The sequence below is a fragment of the Syngnathoides biaculeatus genome, chromosome 17 (assembly GCF_019802595.1).
Source record: "Syngnathoides biaculeatus isolate LvHL_M chromosome 17, ASM1980259v1, whole genome shotgun sequence".
NCBI lineage: Eukaryota > Metazoa > Chordata > Actinopteri > Syngnathiformes > Syngnathidae > Syngnathoides > Syngnathoides biaculeatus.
In genome coordinates this window covers 13,697,019-13,720,465 of record NC_084656.1, presented here as the reverse complement: position 1 = coordinate 13,720,465, position 23,447 = coordinate 13,697,019, and the positions used below count along the sequence as shown (strand labels likewise).

Below are 23,447 nucleotides of genomic sequence, written 5' to 3'. Positions count from 1 at the left end.
ATAGAATGATTGTTCATCTGAGCTGTGGGTATGATGATTAAAGTGGCCCCCAGTGTTGGGTAATTAATCGGCTGTTCTCCATGTTAATAGCATTAGTCACCTTGGAGATAATTACAGCCATTAAGAGCACAGAGCTACATACTCTATGTACCTTTTATGTCATTAAAAGAAAGGTTTGACCACTAACAAAAAAAAATTTCTCCCTGGTCCTTTTTGCATTTGTAGTTTGGATCAGAATTTGTCAACTTGCTTACATTAGAGAACGGGCCAGGTAGCAGTCTTTGGAAGCATTGAAATTACTCAAATGATGACTAGTTGGAAATAAAGTCACACATTTTTTTGTCCAAATGCTAAGTGACAAATCTGTGGCGGGCGAATTGACCAATTGCTGAATGTATGAGTCATCCGTCCATGAACCACAAGTTTGTCACCATGCTCAGCCCACTTTGAGATCTTTGTCACTGTAATGTCTGACGTACATATTTAATGCTCGAGGATTTATGTAGTGATAAGTGAGGAGTAACATTTCACAAAGGAGGACTGCCAAGTTTAAACATTAAGGAAAAGTCATTGGGGAAAAAGATGAATGTAGTCTTCTACTCCGTTGTGTGATGCCATAAATTACCTGGTCATTGATCCATGGCTGTCTCTGTGGACCTTCCTGCATTCATCAACCCACCAGTGTTGAATAGGCCTGAGTGGAAATACCTCACTTCTTTCGTGCATCTCTGCAGCCCAGCCTGTTGCTTAGATACTACACTTATTTATATAAGAGTGAATCATAGGTGTGGGATTGCATTATGCACATGCACAGCAGCTTCTGCTAGATAGAGGTCTTTTATCACCTCAAATTGTTTGTAAAATAGTTTGGATCACCTCCATGAATATAGCACCGTTTATTGCCATGGCACGGGTCGTCTGACCATTACCACCACATTGAGACACACCTCTTTGAACTCTATGAGAGATTGTATTTTTTGCCAAGATGAAAAAAAAAAATCTGTTTCAGGTTTCTCCAAGTGACAAATGAAACATAATACCAATGAACCTCAAATTAATTTCACATTTTAAATACCAGTTTGTTTTGATGAGGGATGGGCGAGTACCGATACCAAGTATTGTACCAGCCTTATTTCAAGGTACTGGGTACTCGTAAAGGCTGCTGATGACAGCCCCTGATACCCAAGGTAAGAAAATCCGACAATGAGTAAATCCGTTGGACCAGTAGTTGGCGCTACACTGTGGCAGTTTGACACATTGGCTAATCAGGATGCACGACCGAAAGGAGGGGAGAGAAGTACTAGTTGTATTGGTACTTAATATCGGTGAGTAGCTTGCTCTTAGCTATATATTGCACTTTCTTCTTTGTCATTTTATTAACTTTTTGTAGGAATGTGCCATATGCACTTAAGGATGCTGATATTCATTGTATTTGATGTAAAAATCTGTTGGAACGTTTTAGGTGCATATTTCTGTTTCTTACCTTTAGGTTTGTGTTTATTTTAGAAGCATCGAGATAACTGATCATTTTTGGCAATGGTGACCAAAATCTTTATAAATAATTGCTGAACTGTATCACCCCCCCAAGACGCATTTACCAAGCCCAAGTTTAGAGGTATAGACATATCGATAAGTTTGCCTGACCTCAAAATAGTGCTATTTCAGTGGTGTAGAAGATAGTACAGAATATTTCCATTTCATCTTTGTCATGAATTTACTCTTTCCCTTTGTCCCCCTTTGCATTATTCAAAATGTAAATACACCACTAAAGTAAAGTGTCTCTAACTGCTTTTGGTCAATTTGTGGATTAATTAATTACTAAGAGCTAAGTGTTCAGTCTCAACTCTTGGTGGTCATCGAAAAGCATCGCTCATACTGAAAAAGGGCATCTCTTCTTCTTTCCAAGTGTTTTCATGCAAAGAGCTCTTTGACCCCCATTGTCTTTTTTGAGAAGGGATCTGTATCTTGAAGAGATAATGCTTCACTTGTCTCACTTTGTAGCAAAGCTTTTCTCTACCAAGACATGTTTTGTGGTAAAGTGAAAGGTCACTGCCTCTCGATTTTTAACGAAGGACCTAACACTCGTCTCTGTATGTAGTGTATGGGAGTCTTAGACATACTGTACCTTATCGCCATTCAGTGTACTATATGTTTTTGAGAGTGACCCAACCAAGGGTCCAAGTGGACCTAATTTAATAGTGTAGTCATCAAAGTGGTCAACACCTTTGGAGTCTATCCTCTCATCTGATTTATCTTCTTTTGTAATGGAGATTAACCCCACTAAAGAATGCAAGTGGCCTATTTAACACCCATATTTTAACACTAGCCACATGGACCTCACTAATGAGGTAGTTGTGCTTTGTCTGCTGCTGGTTGTACAAGATTTAAAACGGTGGTCAATCCTGGGCTGCTTACAGGCTTTTAAGGCTAATAGGTAAAGATTAACACATTTGCATGCTTTGGAATGCATTATTCATGTATCATCACGTATAATTTGCTGGAGCAGGGCCTTTTTCTTTACTTACTTGAACATCTGAGTGACCTGGAATCAGATTGGGTGCGAATAGAGTCCAGTGCTCACTACTCCCATCTAAGTGTCACCATGCATCAACCTGCTCCAAAGCAGCCAAATGCAGTCATGTTTTTCTTGATTTAAACTACAGGGGAATGTTTAAGGGTTGTCCTGTAATTGGCTGGGGACTACGCCAAGTTGTAACCTTATGCTTGCCCGCAACACTAAAGAGGACGTCACATTGAAAATTGGTGTGTAGATGGGTTGAACAGTCAATTTACAGGTCACTGTTTGACCCAATATATATTTGAAAATTGGTGGAAGAAAATAAAAATCAGTATGAGGGTCAATCTATTGCTAATTATTACATACACTATACAGAAAATGTTGAAGTATTAGTTTTCTAGGAATTGCTCAACCTAGGTTTTGTGTGGTCATCCCGTATGGAGAGGGATGTTTTTTTGCTACCTTCTCACCTGCTGAGATACAAATTCCTGTGGCCTGGAGTGATTCATTACCCTAGACAAAATGTATTGTGTTTTGCTATTTTGAGATGAGCATCAGCCTCTTTTATTGAGTCCAATCCTTTGACTGGCTGAGTATTTGATCATCTCAGTGACTCAGCTCAGTCTGCCGGTTAAGCTCTCCTCAAACAGAATTGTGGCACAATCCAACACACAAGTGGGAGCAGCTGTGAATTTAGTGTCAGTTTTGAGGATAAACTGAAACATCTTCTTTTGCTGCAGTTGTTCCCAGACTGATTCACTCTTTTCTTTTTATTTTTCGTTTTTTATTCTTCTTCATTTAGTCATGCATGTAGCTGACAGGTGGTTGTCTTCAGAGATGTGAATGCTTCATGTTTGAATGAAATTTGAGAATTTTTGTGTTTTGGTTGTAAAAACGGTTATTTTTAAACCATTTAAACTGCATGACATTCTCTTCCTGGATATTGGCTTCCGTGGCAACATTCTACCATTTATATGTGCTAGTGTTCGTTTCCTGAGATTTCATCCGAATGAAACTTCACAAAGTCTGCTTTTGTTTTATTGTTAACATTGCGATGCGCATTCTATCTCAAAACATATCGGCAGCTCGAGGATGTTTAAATCTGGTGCTTCTTGAAATTGTTATTCTGGTCATTGCCTCCCAAGTTTCCAGTGTCACAAGCATGTTTTGTCTCTTCCGCTTTTCCCCCCATCAGGGTATTTGTCCTTCTCTAACATATGGGCTTTATGTTTGGTTTTGACACCAAAGCAGTTTTGTCAAAACAACCCACCTTTTACTGGAACTCCTCTCCCTTCTTATTCTAGATCACTCACAATGCGCCCACCCACACATCCTTAGTTATATGTCAGATTTTATAATAACCCTCCAATTTTTATCTCTTCACATAAAACATGGAGTCTGTGTAAAGACCACCCCTGAATAACATATCAGTGTTTTATTTATTTATTTATTTTTTTGCAGTGCAAGGATAATGGTTGATCGACTTGTCTGGGTATTTTTTTTTTAACTTTTCCCAAGTCCTTACATCTGTTGCTTTTTTCATCCCTGTCAACCACGCCACGTCTTTATCAACCTTTTTGCCATTGACAGAGAGTTCAAAATTTGGGCTGTTGTATTTGCGATTACGTCCCATTTTCTAAAAAAGTCACTGAACCTGCAGCTGAGACCACCATCAGGCAATCACATATGATCTCCCCATGACTCTTTTCCCTCAATTTCTTTCTTTCTCCCTTTGTTGAAATTCAGCGTTACTTGGAAACAGGTATAAAGAGCCCACAAAAATGAGCTCATCAACGCGCTCAAAAAAGAATGAAACACCTGCTCTATTTTGTGATTTCCAATTGAATTTTATTGTAACACGTAACTCGTAAAACCATGAATGGGAGCTTTAGAACGTGGCTGGATACCAAAAAGTGTTTGGTGCTGGATGAATGGAGTAAATTTAAATAGTATTGCAGCAGTGATCCAGTCTGTAGTTTAGAAAACTGAAACATGTCCACTGATTTTATGGTATGTCAAAAGGCAGTTTAAACTTCTTTTCTAATATTTTAGTCATTGTGGGAAATTGGTCTAACGTCAATCTTTGAAAATGAGGACTGGATTTAAACTGCCAACCCCGAATACAAACTTTGTGTGCTGCACACTTGTTTTGACACACTATGCTTTTCAGACTGAAACAATCATTTATGCACTACCTATATTCACACTGCTACTTGCTGGGAGCAACAAAACAGACTGCTATCGCAAACGGTGTCAGCTAAAATTATTTGTATTTTTACTTTATTTAGGTATTTTTTAAAATTCAAATGAAACAAGTTCATAATCGTTTCGCGTAATGACTACAACTGTTACAAGGTGAGAAACTAGCACGTTTGTGTAGTGGGTAATAACACTAAGTAGCTTCGATAAATTGTTAACCCACAAGAATGACAATAAAAACAATGGATAAGTAATGCGGTAAAAAAAAACAAAAAATCCCCGTCACTCTTTAAACTACTTTGATAATGGCTTCTTGATTTTAAAAGTATGACTTGTATTCCAACTGTTAATAATGGATCTCCAGTTGTCCACAACTCAAACTGATGTCTATAATGTAACTGGAGTGTTATCTGCTTACCTCTCTAGTTTAAATGCATTCAAAATAATCTGATAATTTTGAAGAATGGTTGGACAGTAGAACTTCAGGATCCAATTTCATTGACAAATCAGATTATTTTATAATATACGAGTATTAATTTGCATCATGTAAATAATTTAGTTCTTTACTAAATAACCTTCGACATGTCTAACTTGAATATAATACAGTTTGAACATGGACATATGAAAAATAATACTTTATGAAATTGAACGCAGGAAAAAAAAGATGAGGTATTGTCTTTTTTAATGTGTATATTCTATCTTTGAATGCAACCCTAACCCTTACCTTAACCTGTGCAGAAATATTATAAATCAAAGCTTGTATTTGTGATGCACTCACAACAATGACAAATATCTGTTCCTAAGCCTGACAGTGTTGCTGGCCACAGAGAGGTAATTCTTGATGGATTGTGCTGAGCGCAGCTTTAGCCTACGGAGATGACCACAGCCCATTTATTCCCAGATGCATCCACACTCCAACAGAAAAATTGTATTTTTTTACTCTTATAAGATCATAGTAATTTTGCCTTGTGCTTTCCTGGTCTCTTATCTCTAAACATGCATTAGCATGTCAGACACATCATTCTCCCCCCTCCTCTCTATCTCCCTGGTCTCCAAACCACTCCAGCAAATGTTACCCTTTCATATACTGGCTGAGAAAAATAACCCCCTTTGCAGGTAAGGATTCGCAGGCACGATAACCTTTGCCACTGATCTGCAAATGTCAGTCTGGTAGTCAACCAGTCACATTTTCTTTCAGCAGGGTAGGGCGGATCTCGTGGTGTCCTCACCCATGACACTGGGACTGAGCAGATGTGCACACTTGAATGAGAATGAGTCAGCAAAGCTTTCTGGTGTGGCCATAATGTTGCCACCTCAATACTGCATAATCAGGAAACCATATCCGATATGTCAAATGAAAGCCATCCTTTAGCTGAGAAAAATCTTAAGGGGTAAGCTTGAGCTGCCGCTCAAACTATAAAAACTAATTAGTTCAGCATGCTGATCCAAAAGATGTCTCACTTGGTCAATTGGAGCAACAGGAAGCACTATGTCTCATTAAGCTGCAGTAAGGTTGAAATGAGAACGTTGTGTATTTTTCAATGCTTGAGGAGAGCGGATGCTCTGGAGCATACTTCACTCCATGACCACCTTGTGCACTGGTTGCTGTCTTAAAGGCATGCGAGCACTAACCCAGCAGGAGTTGGGATGACCAAAGCTGCTGGTGGTTTTATTCATTTAATCAAAGTTTCAATTTCAGGAATGTGCTCTTTTACAACTTTTAGGAGAGTGTAGGAATAAACACATGAATTTTCACATGCTCTTAAATCTATTTTGGGCCGATTTATTTATTTATTTATGATCTGCTAAATAGTGTGTCACCTTAATAGATTACATGTGCTGATGATGGGGGTGACCAATTAGAATTGCATCACAATTGGCAACAGATGTAGTGGAAACTACACTACTGGAATTAGGGTTTTGCACTACAGGTATTTCTGTTGATCTTCCATACCACTTATCCTCACTTGGGTTACAGGCGTCCTGGACCCTATTCCACCTGAGAGGTAGGGTACACCCCAAACTGGTTTGCATTCAATCGCATGCCACTTAAACAAACAAGCCGTCACACTCAAATTCACACTTACTGGCAATTTAGAGTCTTCAAGTAACCTATCATGCATGTTTATGGGATGTGGGAGGAAACCGGAGTACCCGGAGAAAACCCACACAGACACGAGCATCCAAACGCCAAACAGGCGAGGCTGGATACCAACCTTAGTCCTCAGAACAATAAGGCAAAAGTGTTAATCAGTCGTTCATTGTGCTGTCCTGTTGGTTTTCACCATTGAAGCAATGCAAGCACAAAATTAACTTTCAAATTATGGAATTGGAAGTGTTAGTGGCTGAGGCGGACAAATATTGAGAGCCAGAAACTGCATTAGAGCCATGTATTGTTTGATTCAATTAATCACGAGTGCATGGAATAGTCCATTATCGGCCCAACCTGCATAATGGTCTGTTAAAACTTTGGATAGAACTAATTAAAATCTGCTCTGGAGGAGGTCAGCAGCCATTCTCATCATTAGGTGAAAACACCCAGATGCAAGCAAAAACAGAGTTGAGGACTTGTGACTGGTTCCAAGTCAGACCTTAGAAAAATTCAGAAGCTCCAAAGTTGCATAGCTAAATGAATGTGGTTTTTGTTGCTGGCATTTCTGAAATGTTAACATGACCAGGAAAGATCCATTCTACCCATTACATTTTTTTTTTCCATTTCCACACCTCTTCCGCTCCAGAATCACCAGTCATCGTTAAGCACAGCTGTTTTAGTTGCACCTGCCTTTCAGGCCTGGCATTTAAAGATACAAAATCAGGCACTGCGCCTTTTCTGAGGTTATGATAAATTACATTCTACATGTTGATTTATCTATTTGTATCTACTGCTCCCAGGATTTTGCTTATTGTGCAAATGAATTATGCTGATATATGGTTGTTTGGCCAACACATTCTTAGGTGCACCTTGTTAATAGATTGGCTTCTAAACTTGTTTGTACATATCACTTCTTCAAGGCATGATTACCTAATCATTAGTCACAGAGAAATTAAAGGGATGATCAGAGGAGCATCCATTTTCTTTTTTGTGCACAATGCAAGTGGAAAATGTAGGGGATAAAGACAAAAGTTTCGGTTTGTCATTAATATTTCTTATATTCTAGCTATCTATAAATTATAAGAGCATCCCTGTTATACAACATATTGTCAGCATTTTGTCTTCTGCAGTATACTGTGCTCTCACTTTTGTATAAGGGTTTGTAATAAAGGAGTGTCAGTGCCTGGAGGTTTGGTGTGCTCCATTATCACTGCATACATTGTCAGACCTTGTTAGGACACTCAAGATCATCTGTATGAGATTGGTGAAAAAACTTTGAAGTTTATTTTTCTTTATTATTGTAAACCTTCACTTGTGTGGTACAGGCTGGGCGTTACCATCATGAATTACTGTTTGATAGCTTTATTATTCGGTATGGTCCAGATGTCCGCAGTGGATTCCACAGCACCTATTTCAAGCATGTTTCATGTATAATAAAAAAATGTGTAATCTCAGATTTGTAGTCTTTTGATCATGAGACGAGTGTCTTTCCAACCGGCAAAAGACCCTAAGACATATTTGTGCCGAGGGGTTTGTCTGATGTCAGGAGACAGCTGCCACTCTGACTTTCTTATCTTTATCCGAAAGAGAACCCGTCAACCTCGGGCGCTGCAATCAGTCGGCTCACCTCGCGGTGGTGAACCACTATACACAAATAGTAGGCCAAAAAGATGATCGATCACCTGCCGGGAAATAGGGTAGTCTATTCATGTATTTTTTATTAGTCTATCAAAATACTCCCGTGCTGTCGTGGAATTTTTCAATGATTTTACACTCACACCCTTTTATCTGTTTGAGTCATACTCGAAGTGTCAGTTCATCGCAACCCGTGTCGTCTGAGATCAGTGTTTTCTTTTCACTGTGTGAAGGAGGATAAATTTATCTGACTTTGTATAAATTATATTTATGTGTGAATATATTTTATCTACAGCACATTCTCTGTCGTTCATAGTTCCTGTGTTTGAAGAACATCCGGACATTCCTCAAGATATGCCATGACAAATTTGGCCTGCGGAACAGTGAGCTGTTTGACCCCTTTGACCTCTTTGATGTCAGAGACTTTGGCAAGGTGAGTGCATTTTTAACCGTCTACATTTCCAGACATTTGCAGTAGACATGCCAGGACATCAACTATTTCACTAATCTAATCATGGTGAGTGATCAGCAACATGATGCTGCATGACTGTCGTTATATGATTGTAGAAACTCTGACTAATTGTTGACCTACAGGATCTTAGAATAGCAAAAAAGGCTTTGACTCATTTGGATGCGCTATCAAATAAAATAATCTTGGCATAGTTTCAACGCACCTTGCAAGTTGCAGTTGATTTAAATCCAGTTTCAGTCTATGAATCATATGCCATTGTTGAAGTATCTGACATCGTCCAGTGTTGATATCTAGTAATGTGTGTCTCTGTGATTTTAAAGGTATAAAGTATGTAGTAGTCATATTCAGATAAGCTCGATCATCAGGTGTTTTAGGATCTCTCCTCAATTCCAATTTTAAGAGATGATCTGGACAGTTTCTTAGCCCATAGAAGTCATTACAGGTCACTGATCAATGAAACATTTTTCTTCTCACCTTTTATTTCTTAATGCCTTAAATTGTTTCTGTTTCTGTGTATATGTTAACGAGTAAGCTTCTCTTTAGGTGGGTAAATTGCTCCAGTTAAAGAAAGGAGAGTGTGATGACATGGAATTGATTTTGACGGCTGATCATTGTGTCTCTAGCGTGGTGTGAAAGTTAATTTGGTTTCTTGCCAGATGTCTGAAGAAGCACTAGACATTTGGATTCCAATCGTAGGATTACTCTGCAAAGGTGTCACCTCCATAAACTGCATCTGATTGCACCATGATTAATTACAAGTACAAACCAGTTATCTGCTCATTTCAGTGACTTGTCTAATGTAATACAACACTTCCATTCTGGCTTGAAGAAAAGCCGGATAAATAAACTGAGAGCGAAGGGAAGAGCAGACAAGTACTCTTGGCAGTTTGTAGATAAAGCGCAAGACAATGTTTGAGAGTCAATGAGCTTGCAGTGAAAGGTATTAAAATCAAACAGCAGTCAGAATCAATCACATAGGCCCTCTATATGTCAATTTGGAAATTGCATTTGTCTGGTCTCACTGCTGGGGGGCTTGTCTCTCCATTGATTTTCCATTAAGGCCAAACATCGCATTATAATATATTGAACTTAGTAGATCCCTACTAATGTGGCGTACATTTAAATTGAGGAAACGACTCAGAGGGAATGTTAAGATAAGGCTGCATTCTCTGTTAAGAATCTTTTCAGTGGATGTGCATTTTCTTCTTTTCTTACCTTTCCTTTCCATTCTTTGTGTTTTATACCAAACAATAGAGTGCCAGCCATCATTTACTGTACATCAAAATGAAAATACTTATCATACATCATGTAATGTGCATTATGTACTTTCATGCAGCAAAGAAAAAAGTAATCTGGGCTAAAACATTCAGACGATTATAATGACCTTCACCAGCCAACATAACACTGTCCTTAAACTTTGGATTTTATACTGATCTGATGTGAAGACAGCCAAGCAGGACTGTGGAAGAAGACACAAGGGAGATGGTTTTTATAGCAGAATCCTCCATAAACATTCATCAGCCCTTATTTACTGTTTAATACTTCAACAGTAGCTGCTTTGGGCCCCAGAGTTCATGTCCCCTGGCCTCTGATCACCCACTACCTTTCGCTCTAATGATGAATTTTCCCAACTCACAAGCAAATGAAGGCTGTGGCCTACCTCTGGCATTGTTGAGAGGAAGAAAAAAAATGCAGATTCAAGTGGGACTGAATTGCATCCTAAAACAAAAACTTTACCTCAGCAGTCCCAAAGACCCACATCATAAACTATTTTCTTGTTTAACAGATACTGTACGGTATCACCTTTCCTCCCTTTTCTGCATCAGAACCCATCCCCCATCATTACAAATTCATTATGACATCATTAAACCAATGAAATGGAGCTTATTACAGTAGACCCTAGAGAACATTTTTATTTAAACACTCCCTTTCATCCAAACCCAGCCGTCTCGTTTCCGTTCTCCCAACCTATTTTAATTAGCCACTGAAGGAACATTGCTGTCATTTAAATGAACACGGCAATCAGTTTATTTGGCTGTTGCCATGATTAGCATAATTACCCTGCACCTGTTAGACATCTATCAACAGTTTGGTAATTTTCTTCTGTAACCGGAAAGCAAAAGAAGGTAAGTTTCTGTCAGATTTGCCTTCTTCATTATATATTTGAAATGCAGACAGTCTGGGACTTGCATCAATTTCAGTCTGATCTAAAACACAGTTCGGACTTGATTGTGAAGGGCCATTCAAGTGCTCGCTGACTTGAATGTCAAGGTGAATGGATTTAATACCCTCAATTGTTTATTTGAAGGTCAACTCATTCAAAATCAACATGAGGAAGTAGGAAATTGGACTATCATACAGCTTATGTAAATGTAATGATTTTTGTCAGACATTTTTAATTTGTGGCGAAGCTTGTGTTTCAAAAGCTTTGCTTTCCGTCTCAGTTCACCGACTCACGTCTTCTTCATCACTGTCCAGCGCTCCCCACTCATTAATCTCACACTCTGTGAGTGGGAGTATGTTGGGGTTAAGACAAAGATAGAGAAGCCTGCAAAAATCTGTCAGGAAAGTGTGATTCTCATTGGTTGGAGATGTTTGATTATCCTCTGTGCTGCTCTTAATTGTTTTGAAACAGAACTCTGCTCCTTTTATTTCCTTCCTTTATCATTGGTTTAAAAAAAAAAAAAAAGCGAGTCACCCAGTGTCCATGGACAGCACTGCCAATGTCTGGAATGTTTGTTGGACCTTGCCAGACTATTGTGTGAATGCTATTTACCATGCCTAAATAGTTTTTGACCTCAGTGTAAAGCTGTAGAATGTTTGTTTCTTCGTTCCCATTTGTTTCTATTAAAAAACTTAAATGGCCGTCAGTTGAGTACAGACTAATGCTGAATAATCGTCAGCATGTCCAAATTGCCCATCCATTTCCTGTCCTGCTTATGCTCTCTCGTATCATGAAACAGCCAATAACACTCACATTCAACCCGTGGAGAATTTAGAAAGTTCAAGAGTTGCACATTGCACAACAGTGGGAATATGCTATGAACTATGGAAGCTCCCATGCCCCCCCCAAAAATAAATAAATAAAAGAAACAGAAATAAACTCAATCTAATCAATAAAATTGATCAAGAAGCTCCACTCTCCCTTGTATGTTCTGAAGTCTCATGTTCATGTCACTTTTTTTTAATTGTGTATTATAATTGGCGGTGTTGCAATTGCAACATCTGTTTGGATTTATCTTTATTATTCTTATTCTTATCATACTAAAGTCCAGTTCATCATCCCCTACTGGGCACTCCCATTTCTCTCAATTGCTTTAATAAATCAACAATTAATTCCACATAATTGACAAAATTCTAAATGATCAATTAATTGATTATTATGCGCATTAGTTGTGCCACTCACTGCAAGATATTGTCACCGCCAATTCACATGAACCCACACTAGCACCCTGTTAATGGGTTTTCACACTAATGAAGTAGATGTACAGTACTGGGGTGAACGTGGGCACAAAAACACTCTGTACTCCTATTACAAACTAATGAACCAATTAAATGAACCAACATTATTTTGAAGTTATTTTTTTAGAATTACATTACTGGACAATAACTATAGTCTGGCTTGTGTCAATGATATGACTGCTCACATTTCAATCTCGAGCAAAGTAATTACGTATGTGAATTTGGCAAAATTTCCTTTGTCTATGGTGCAATTAACTTTTGACTAATGAATCGCTGATTAGGTGTGGGATGGGCAATGCATTGGATGTATTTTGCTTTTTAAATTAAATTGAACTTCAATAACCAATTTGCGTCAAGGACATTATGATGTTGAAAAACATGGTTTTCTGTGTTTTTGAATTTGAGGCTACACCGTTCTCTACCACCAAACTTTGAGGATCACTGCTGCAAACCACCAATAAGTGGACTGAGGCAGCAGTGCTTCTATGGGTTCCAGCCAAATCGTGTAATCTATTTCGCTTCACATTTTTCAAGATGTGATGAATTAGACATATATGTGCCATTAACCAATCAGCAATTTCTTAACAAATGATTAATCGTTTATGATGGCTCATTATTTTAACACGTTGATAGTGTTACTTATACTACCACCAGCAGCGTGACAGGAATGTCATCAGACCGACTAAATCTTCATTACCCGCTGAGAATACACATCCTTCTACCGCCAACAGACACATTCGTGTCTGCTTACTTTGCCCTCTTACCTCGCTCCCTGTCCATCAGGACCCCCAACTGCAAGTTCTTCCTGGGCAAGATCAATAATTCATTCCAAATGCCACAGTACTGATGATAATTCATTTGACATGAATTATAAATGGGAACTTCCTCTCCCTTCTGTGCTTTTACCCCCTCCTATCCCTATCTCCCATGACCTCATTATCCCTGTGACTTGTAACTGCAACTCATGCAGATACAGGTGGTTTCTAAGCGATCGGTTGTTATCTGGGGTACAGTCATTATATGCTCTCTATCCCCTGACTACTTTGGAAGTTGGCTTGGCTGTAAGCTGTTGACGCTTGCTGTGTAGCAGAGGTATTTGACGACAAAGCAGGTGCCAAATGTCCTGGACCTTGGAATTCATTGTTCTGCTCTTTTTCGGCCGTTTGCGTGACGATATGGCAAAAGCTTCAGTATTAATTCCATGGACTGAGATGTCACTTAAATGAAATCTTAGTGTCATCTAGAACGCCTTCAGCTGTCTTTTGCCCGCCAGTTTTATAGAAATTTATCTGAGTATTTCACAAACACTGTGGCCTCTGTAGTCATTCAATAAAACATTTTTTTTTATGATCACATACATTTTTTTCTGTATATATTTTGCATCTGTGAAAACTGCATGAGCAAATTGTATGAGTTGAATTATGTTTTATTTTTCATGTCTTTTGCTGCCTGAAATTGAAACTTGAAAGCATTTTGTTTTTGTTTGAGTAGGACTTATTTTCGTTGACTCTTTCATTGTAAATCCGCTTATTTAAAAATAGATATACATATTTGCTATATGTTTTCATTTTATTACTGTATTTTTGAAACATCTTGTTGAGTGATCGGGCAGTGTCCTCGGATTCTACTTTACTGTATATTGTCATAGTTAAAGATGACATTTCTTATGAAATCCCCAGACATCATCATGAAAAGAACTCTTCTTTGCACCCTCAGTGTTTACATCTAATTCTGTTCCATGATTAGTGTTACGTGAAACTGACATCCCAATCAACTTTGAGTGACGGAAGGAAGGAGAGAACTTTTGGATTCTGATTCTGTGGTCACAGAAGCCCCTTTTGGAAAGAAAGGTTGCCTTAGTGCAATGTAGACCCACATGAGAGGATTATGAAGAAGAGTCCCTACTGAGTGAACTGTATGAGCTCTCATTATATCCAGTACTATGATTCCTCCGAGCAAGGCTCCATAGGTGGAGACGAGATGGACTGGTTCATTCTCTCAGGAATCAATTGCATGAAACAAAAGAAGGAAATGGCAAAAAATTTTCAGCTGACCCTCATGCCTTTTTTTCATGCTCACACTTCAATTTAGGTTTTATGTAGTAATACAGTACATAGCCCACATGCTCCTAAAATGTAAAACGATTCCAGTCAGTCAAACCCCAGTAACCCCAGTCAAATGTATTAAGACTACACTGTAGCTCACATCCTTCTTTTTCTTTTCCTTTCAGCTTGTCCCATTCGGGGTCGCCACAGCGTGTCATCTTTTTCCATCTTATCCTATCTCCTGCATCTTTCTATCTAACCCCAACTGCCCTCATGTCCTCCCTCACCACATCATAAACCTCTCTTTGGTCTTCCTCTCCCTCTTTTGCCTGGCAGCTCCATCCTCAGCACCCTTCTACCAATATACTCACTCTCTCGCCTCTGAACATGTCCAAACCATCGAAGTCTGCTCTCTCGAATCTTGTCTCCAAAACATCCAACTTTGGCTATCCCTCTAATGAGCTCATTTCTAATCCTAGCCAACCTGCTCACTCTGAGCGAGAACCTCAACATCTTCATTTCTGCTACCTCCAGTTCTGCTTCCTGTTGTTTCTTCACCGCCACCGTCTCTAATCCATACATCATGGCCGGCCTCTCCACTCTTTTATAAACTTTGCCCTTCATCCTAGCAGAGACTCTTCTGTCACATAACACACAAGACACCTTCCGCCAGCTGTTCCAACCTGCTTGGACTCCCTTCTTCACTTCCTTACCACACTCACCATTGCTCTGGATTGTTGACCCTAAATATTTGAAGTCCTCCACCCTCGATATCTCTTCTCCCTGTAGCCTCACTCTTCCCCCTCCACCTTTCTCATTCACGCACATATATTCTGTTTTACTTCAGCTAATCTTCATTCCTATCCTTTCCAGTGCATGTCTACATCTTTGTAATTGTTCCTCTGCCTGCTCCCTGCTTTCACTGCATACCACAATATCATTTGCGAACATCATGGTCAAAGGGGATTCCAGTCTAACCTCACCTGTCAGCCTATCCATTACCACTGCAAACAGGAAGGGGCTCAGAGTTGATCCCTGATGCAGTCCCACCTCCACCTTAAATTCTTCTGTCAAACCTATGGCATACCTCTGTTCTGCTGCCATCATACATGTCCTGTACTATTCTAACATACTTCTCTGCCACACCAGACTTACGCATGCAGTACCGCAGGTCCTCTCTTGGTACTCTGTCATAGGCTTTCTCTCGATCCACAAAGACACAATGTAGCTCCTTCTGACCTTCTCTGTACTTTTCCACTAGCATCCTCAAGCCAAATAATGCATCTGTGGTACTCTTTCTAGGCATGAAACCATACTGTTACTCGAAGATACTTACTTCTGTCCTGAGTCTGCCTCCACTACTCTTTCCCATAACTTCATTGTGTGCCTCATTGACTTTATTCCTCTATAGTTCCCACAGCTCTGAACATCGCCTTTGTTCTTAAAAATGGGAACTAGTACACTTTTCCTCCATTCTTCAGGCATCTTTTCGCCCGCTAGTATTCTGTTGAATAAGTTGGTCAAAAACTCCACAGCCATCTCTCCAAATTGCTTCCATACCGCTACCAGTATGTCATCAGGACCAACTGCCTTTCCATTTTTCATCCTTTGTAGTGCCTTTCTAACTCCCCCCTTACTAATCATAAGAAACAAAATACAAAAACCAACAGAAACAAAATACAACACTTTGGCATTTTGTTAACTCTTCACGTGATCTGCTTTTATGCTCTATGGAAGTGAACCAAAGTAATTCCAATATATTTTGCACCCACCCATGCATTTGTCTTGCGTTTAATCCCGTGTAATGTCTGTGAGTGTCTTGGTTTCCTAGATCAGCCACTGTTACATAATAGTGTAACCTCAAATCATACTAGCAGACCATTCTTAATAAATGTATTATAATTCAAAGGCATTACCGGCTGGGGTGTTAAAAGCTTGGAGTAGATATTTTGGTACACCTTTTTTCCTACCAACGCAATAAAATATGCACCCTGCCAAAGTGAACAGCACATGTTCAATGTTTGGTGTAAACTCAAATCACGCTAAAACGTTGTAGGAACACGTTTTTTAAACTGTGATATTGACAGAGATTTTGGCAAGAAGTTTCAGACCACTTTGCTTTCATACATTCTGTTAATGTTCTCTATTCCAAGTATGGGATCTGCATTTGCAAATCTGCCAAATTCCAATGCTTTTTATCACTCACCCTTCCTACGACACAATTTTTTTTTGGTAGAAACATGGGTAAAAGGTTGCATGTACCTTGGCTTAATCACTGTTGGTCACATTTCTGACACTTCTGCTACACAACACTGTCCAAAGGATGGATCAAAATATCAGAAATTTATTCACCTGTTGATGCATCATAAGATTAGACATTTATCCTCCTCTGTCCTTTATACGTATTGGTATGTTGTGTGTTTTCATGTAAGGACTTTGCGCCCTGTGATCAGATAATTACATGTGTGATAATGATAATAAAGTGACTTATAAAAATAAAATAGCAGACTGTGACTATTGTGGTCATCTTCACACCCTGACCTTGACTTTCCAGAAAGCCCATACGCACGGGTCGTCACACCTTTATTGCTGCTCTTATCCTATTTCTGAAGCCAGACAATTGCTAGGTTCACCTTGGCCCCAATTCCACGTGCTTGCTTTTTTATATGGAACATTGAATAGGGCTATAGAGACATACTGTACAACTGTTTGCACTCACAGCCACACCTCCAAGCAATTTTTGAAGGGTCTACTAAACTAGTATGCATGCTTTTCAAATATGGGAGGAAACCGGATTATCCAGAAACAACCTTCGCAGTCACAGGAAGAAAATGTGTATTGTCAACTAACTCTTACACTCGCACCGAATTAGCCATTAAACAAAAATCACAGTGTCAGATATTTGTTACCAGAGAAGTGGCAATAACCACCAATTGGATTATTGACTGCACTGTTTGGGGCTGCCATTAATTGAGTTCATCAACAGGGGCACATCCAAATGCCCGCAGCCGGATATACGTACAAAATATGCACACACACACTCATCCTCTCTCACAAGCCATTGTTGATGAAGTCTCTGCTGGAGTTAGTGTTCTCTGAGTTGTCCGAGCAAAGGGATCTAAAATTCAAATTAGACTTAATGGATGACATGGTAGCTCATTACTTGTGGCATACATTGTAGAAAGTTATAGCAACACTTTTAAAGACCAGTATTAATGGACTCATTCTGACAACAGAATTTGAATCCATTCAACTCCAGCTTTGCCACCCTCATCTGCCAATTTGCCTACCACTGTTTTATTCTGTCATCCTTTCTTCCTGTTAACAGTTGTGATATATCAATATTTCAACATGTATATGCTGGTAAGAGAAAGTAATAAAATGACGGAAATGGTTGATGTAGTAATTGTTGGAGCATGATTGAACTTCCATGGTTCTTAGTCAGTATGCTCTCCAACTGGATAATTCCCTTTGAGATACATTTTGTTCTGTGACGATGCATTTAAATTAATAATGTTTTTTTTTTTCTGTGGCGCATTGGGCTTGTCACTCTGTAATTCAATTATCAATAAAAGCTAGCGGTCAGGCTTCCTTATTGTGTATGGCTTTTGTGTTATTAATGCCCCCCCGCAGCGGCTACAAAATTGAGGTCTTTCTCCATGCTACTCATCATTAATTTCCCAGCATGTTGCAATAAAGCACAACACTGTTGTTGGTAGTAGAGTAGAATACCTAATGTGTGGGTAAAGTTAAAACTTTACCCACTTCAACTCATAATCGAAATTTGTGAACATTACCTTGGACAACTAAGGTACGCAAAGACATTGCTTTAGATCATCGCTTGCATAGAAAACATATATGAATTCAACAAACGAGGTAATCTCTGATATGTGCAGACAATGATGGGCCTGGCGTCCTTTTTCGAACTGTGACATTCAGTATTTGGTAGGATGTTTCATTGCTGAATCTGAAGCTGTTGGGATGAGAGTCAGCGCCATGGTTCTCAGTCGATAAAGGTTGAATTGGACCCTGCGGGTCAAGAGTAAAGAGTTACCTCAGATGGAGGAGCTCTTGGGTCACTAGTAAGTGAACAATGCAGTATCAGGCTGTCATCTGGGAAAAAAAAAGAGCTGAGCCAGAAGACGAAGCTCTTGATTTACAGGTTGATCCAAATCTTGACCCATCCTAACGTGTGCTTTTGTGTAGTGACCTAAAAGACAAGAAACAGAAGGAACTGATATTGGTTTACTTGGCAGGATGTAGAAATGGGGTGAGGTTCTTAGTCATCGGGGAAAGACTAACAGTAGCACAGCTGCTTTTCCACAACCAGAGGGGCCAGTGGGAGGAGCCTTGGGCATCTCTTTCAAATACCCCCCTGATGAGGCGCTGCAGCCCCACAAAGATGGAAACAATGGTGGACATTCTGTATTTAGTGTTGTTTTTGTTTGCATGTATCTGTTTATTCCCGAGAGAGGAGAACCTTTGACAAGTATTTTTACTTTAAGATTGCCATGAAGGGGTACAGTCGGTATTAGCCATATTTGTATCCCTCTCAACTTTCAGCAGTGTCAGAAAAGGATTATGGGGATCTATATCAAACGTAACTCTTTAAGGCAGGGTGTCAAACTCCTTTTTGTCGCGGGCTACTTTGTGGTTATGATTTCCCTCAGAGGGATGTGATAACTGAAACCATAAAAACTCGTCATATTTACACATCAAATTTAATAACTAGTTTTAGAATCAGAAATCAAGGGTAATGGGTTTTTCAACTATTGTTGATGTTTGACACAAATGCTTGCAATATCTAAATGTTATTTATCATTTTATGAAATTTGAAACTTTTGTACAAATTTGAACAATAATCATGGTAGTTGACATGATTTGCCTTCGGGGGTCACATAAAATCAAGTTACAGACTGGATCTGGCCCCGGGACTTGAGTTTTGACACTTGTGCTTTAAGGGATATGGAGTGGAAAGAGATACTGACTTTGGTTCTGTATATTGGTAGGGTTCATTATTCAAGTCACATTGTTTAACCATAACATGGATACCATTATTAAACATTTTTCAAATGGATAACTTCTTCATCAGAACACATTAAGTAATAATTAGCATAAACAAGTGAACATCCCAGCTCTTGCCCAAACTTGGCTAGAAAATGGATGGCCGAATAAATACAATAGCCGATTTTTCAGAATGAATTAATCACGAAACACAGTAGTATATATAGTCTTGATTTTATCAATTTTAAATTTTAATCCAACGCTGATATACGGAAACCCTTATGATAATGAACAAGGAACTTGTACTCGTACTGCTCTTATCTGACCATGGACTGACACATTTTGGAACAGTTTTGGAAGGTTAGAGACTGACTACATCTGACATTTTGACATTTTCTAGACCCTCCGACTGAGTGACTGCGTGAGTTAAATGTGTGTGTGTGTGTGTGTGTGTGTGTGTGTGTGTGTGTGTGTGTAGATGTGTGTGTGTGTGAGCATGATCATGTGTGCCTGCATGCCTGCATGTGTGTATAGGCCTTACCTTCACGCTGTGCTGTCTGCAATTGCTAGTAGAGCGAGGAGAGTGCCCATACCTGCTCATCATCCACTGCTGGAGCCCACGTAGCCCTGGACAAAGCACATATAGCAGGTCCTGCCAGAGACTGCATTATGGAGATTAAGGTGAAAGATTGACAAAGAGGGAGAGGGGGATGGATGAAGACAGGCTCAATGATAGCAGCTACGTTTCAGGGAGGGGAAATTAGTTTGCAGCTGGATGCTTCCCTGAGGCACAAGGAGATGGAAGGAGGAAAAACCAGAAGGTTAGAAAATATAAACAACAATACAATCTAAAATAGGAGCAGTCATATATTTGTCAGTTCATAGAGGTCTGAAGATGTACTCAAATCAAGAAACCTCTACAGAACCACATCGCTGCTACCTAATATAGCTTTTCGACCGGTATATTTTTTAATATGGGTATTCTGCGAATTCTGATTTTATTATTTATTTAATTTAATCATTGATTTAATTATTCTGATTTTCATGCATAAATTAGAACTTGATCAGGCAGAAAACAAAATGCTCATAAAATCATTCGTTATAATTTAATTGGGCTACTTCTGCTACAACAAAATACAAACTCCAGCAACAAACTGGCTTTCCTCCTGCAATCCTCAAGTGGGCATACTCACTGGATGACGAAAGCAGTTATTGCATCACCATATTGAAGTGAAATAGTGCAGAACACAATCGAAGATCATTTCAAAGAATAAAAAAAAAAAAAGAAAAGTCAAGTATATAAAAGAAAAGTGACCAAAACCTCAAAATGATGTTCTCAACTCTCGCAGTAAAGAGGTTCTCGCTCCACTTGGGCACCACCCGCCATTTGTGATGAAAGAGCGTGGCTGGGAGGATAGCCAGCTAAATGCCAGACACAGCACGCCCACACTCCCTCAGTTCCTCTATCACTGAACTTGCGACACAAGCAGTTTGTGTATGTCTGTTTGGGTGAGGTATTTTTTGTGTTCATTTATTCTTTTCCAGTAATTACTGGCCCGCCCAGTGCTCTGACGTTCAAGTTGTCTAACTAGTGAATATAATCAGTGATATGCATGTTAAAAAGAAAACAAACAAAAAAAAAAAAAAAAAACAGCCCAGTGGTATTCAAATCATTACAGTCAAGTTCCAGAATAAGAGACAGTACTGGAGCAGGACTAGACTTTGAGGTCAGACCATTGCTGGATTTGAAATAACCATGAATAACTGGATGCGGATGCGCTCTCGTTTCCTCTCAAAAAGGGAAACATTGTTAACTTCAGCCTTGCTCTGCTCACTGAAAGGCGCCAAGCTGTGAACGCCATTAACTGCTGCGTAAACCACCCGCACCTGCAGCAGTGCACCAATACGGACAGCGGAGGTTTTTTAACAGAGTGGCACACTGACACTCAGAGACAGAAACTCTCTCACACACACTGGATACTTTGTTAGTCTGCTAGCACACTAGGTCTTCCTGGTACAGCATGTTTCCATCCTGACGAGAACAGTGCAGTTGTTGTGCGTGTGGTTTCCGAACTGCCCAGACGTACAAACGCGTGCATGCATCTGGTCATCACACTGGATAGCTTTCATTATAGCGAGAAGCAGTGATTGACGATAGATGGCTGCAGACAGTTAGCAGCAGCGGTAGTTTGCGGTCCGTGTAGTCATTTTTAAAATGTGAAGGAACACTGTTCTTCTGACGCTAATTTAGTAGGATTGAATGCACTGTAATTAGCATAAAATAGAAATTTTAGCAGACATTTTCTGCCCTAAATGGTTTAAAATGATACTAGCTTATTGCTTACATGTCAAGCAAGTTTGGAGAATCCATGTTTTTGGATTGCAATATGTGGCAAAGGGGTCTAGGTTACTGGAAAAACCTCAAAATAGTCTACAAGTGAGTTTGAGGCCTGGTTTCTGTCCTGAAAAAACAGACCTTTTGGCAAATCTGGACAGGATGTAAACTTAAAACAATTACTTCAGTGTTTCGGTGTACAGTACATGGTGGAAACTGAGCTTTTGTCATTTAAAAAGTATCAATTTCTCTTAGTTTCACAATTAAGTATCTTTAATGAAACTATCACCTTGTATGTGCACAATTTTACAAGTGTACCGGTAAAATGAACTAGCAATAAAAAAACAAAACTAGAATGTCTCACAGGCTCCATATAGTCGAGCAGTTTTTAAATAATGTCCTGTAGTATAATGTACTGTAATCTAGGAAAGATCAAGTCAGCTGATGTTGCTTTTCCTGCTTCTGAATGGCCAAAAATGTGCTTGCGAAGTAACGTATGTCAATATAGCTTTGTTTTAATAAACATTGTGCCCACAACCCTGACAAAAACTTAAGTTAGACAACTGTGTATACTGTAAATGTACTGTACCTTTAGTGTCTTTGACAAGAACGGAATATGTTGAATTCTTGTTATGTAGCTTAATGCAACAAGCACCTCTTTGTTTTGGCTTTTGCAGTATCACTTTGTTCTCCAAGGTGTCAAAGCAAGCTGCAACATGATATTTCTGTCATATCCCCAGGCTGAAGAACACAGGAAAAGGGAAAATAAAGGTGTAATGTACAAAAAGCATTTTGGACCTTAGCAAGTTTCTCTACATTGTGCCTGCTCCCCCTGGACATGTTCTAGTTGAGCTGTAAAGTAGATGATGACATGGTTCATAAATACTGGAAACAAACAATACCTTACAATGTTGTGCATACAGGCAGAATGTAAACATCAAGGAGATTGGCTTCGCTCCAGTGACTTGCATGCATGACTTCATTCTTTCTGACTTTGGATGGCCCGTGGCAGTATTTCCTCTAAAGACCCTTTGCGCACACATTTAAGGCTGGGAATTTGGCACCGTTGCTGTGTCACTGTTCTCTATTAACTGGAAGGAAATAGAATGAACTACCAAAATGTTATGCCAGTAAGGAAGCCACAAAGCCATGTCAACGAAACAGATGTGAATGAGCAAAACATCAAGGGTATTGACACACATCTCAGATTACCTCAAGGCAAAACAAACCCACACACCAGATAGGCGTTTGCAGAGATTCATGACGACAAATTATTTTGGGCTTGCTGTCTAGGGAATCTCCCTATCGAACTAGGCTTGAATCAATTAAATTAGTTGAAAATAAAGATCAGAGAGTCAGAGGTGGAACACAGCTTTTTGTTGTGAAATGTGGTATAAATGATCAAAATGACTACAAAACATAGTCAATGTGTAAAATAAACGTGTTTTCACGCAATTTGGAAACTGAAAAACTAAAATCGAAAAAAAAGTGTTAAATAATTGAAAAAGTTTTTTCCTTAACATTTTATTTTATTTTTTTCTTTCTTGGGGTGAACCAACCCTTAAAAAAACACTTTTGTGGTGGTTCATCCAATTTATCCATTAAACATCCAAATGTTGCCAGTTATCAGCCCAACAGGGACATCTTGTGAAGAGATTCATCTTGAAACACTGCAAAGGTGGGAT

General features: G+C 39.2%; 1 protein-coding gene and 1 long non-coding RNA gene across 8 annotated transcripts in view; one reads left to right on the top strand and one right to left on the bottom strand.

The window, feature by feature from the left end:
• The window catches only part of vav2 (vav 2 guanine nucleotide exchange factor), a 153,316-nt gene that overhangs the window by 37,106 nt on the left and 92,763 nt on the right, over positions 1–23,447 (top strand). For 6 of the 7 annotated variants that reach the window (XM_061801115.1, XM_061801112.1, XM_061801110.1 and 3 more), the window contains exon 2: positions 8,761–8,877. The exons of the other annotated variant lie outside the window; for it this stretch is intronic. In XM_061801115.1, the coding sequence (XP_061657099.1) occupies positions 8,761–8,877 (117 nt within the window). The remainder of the gene's footprint in view (positions 1–8,760; positions 8,878–23,447) is intronic. 7 annotated transcript variants of the gene reach the window in all.
• LOC133490706 (uncharacterized) lies at positions 16,752–21,870 on the bottom strand. Its single transcript, XR_009792264.1, has 2 exons — positions 19,969–21,870; positions 16,752–18,633 (listed from the first exon to the last, which is right to left on the bottom strand). It is a non-coding gene; the product is annotated as an uncharacterized LOC133490706 (long non-coding RNA).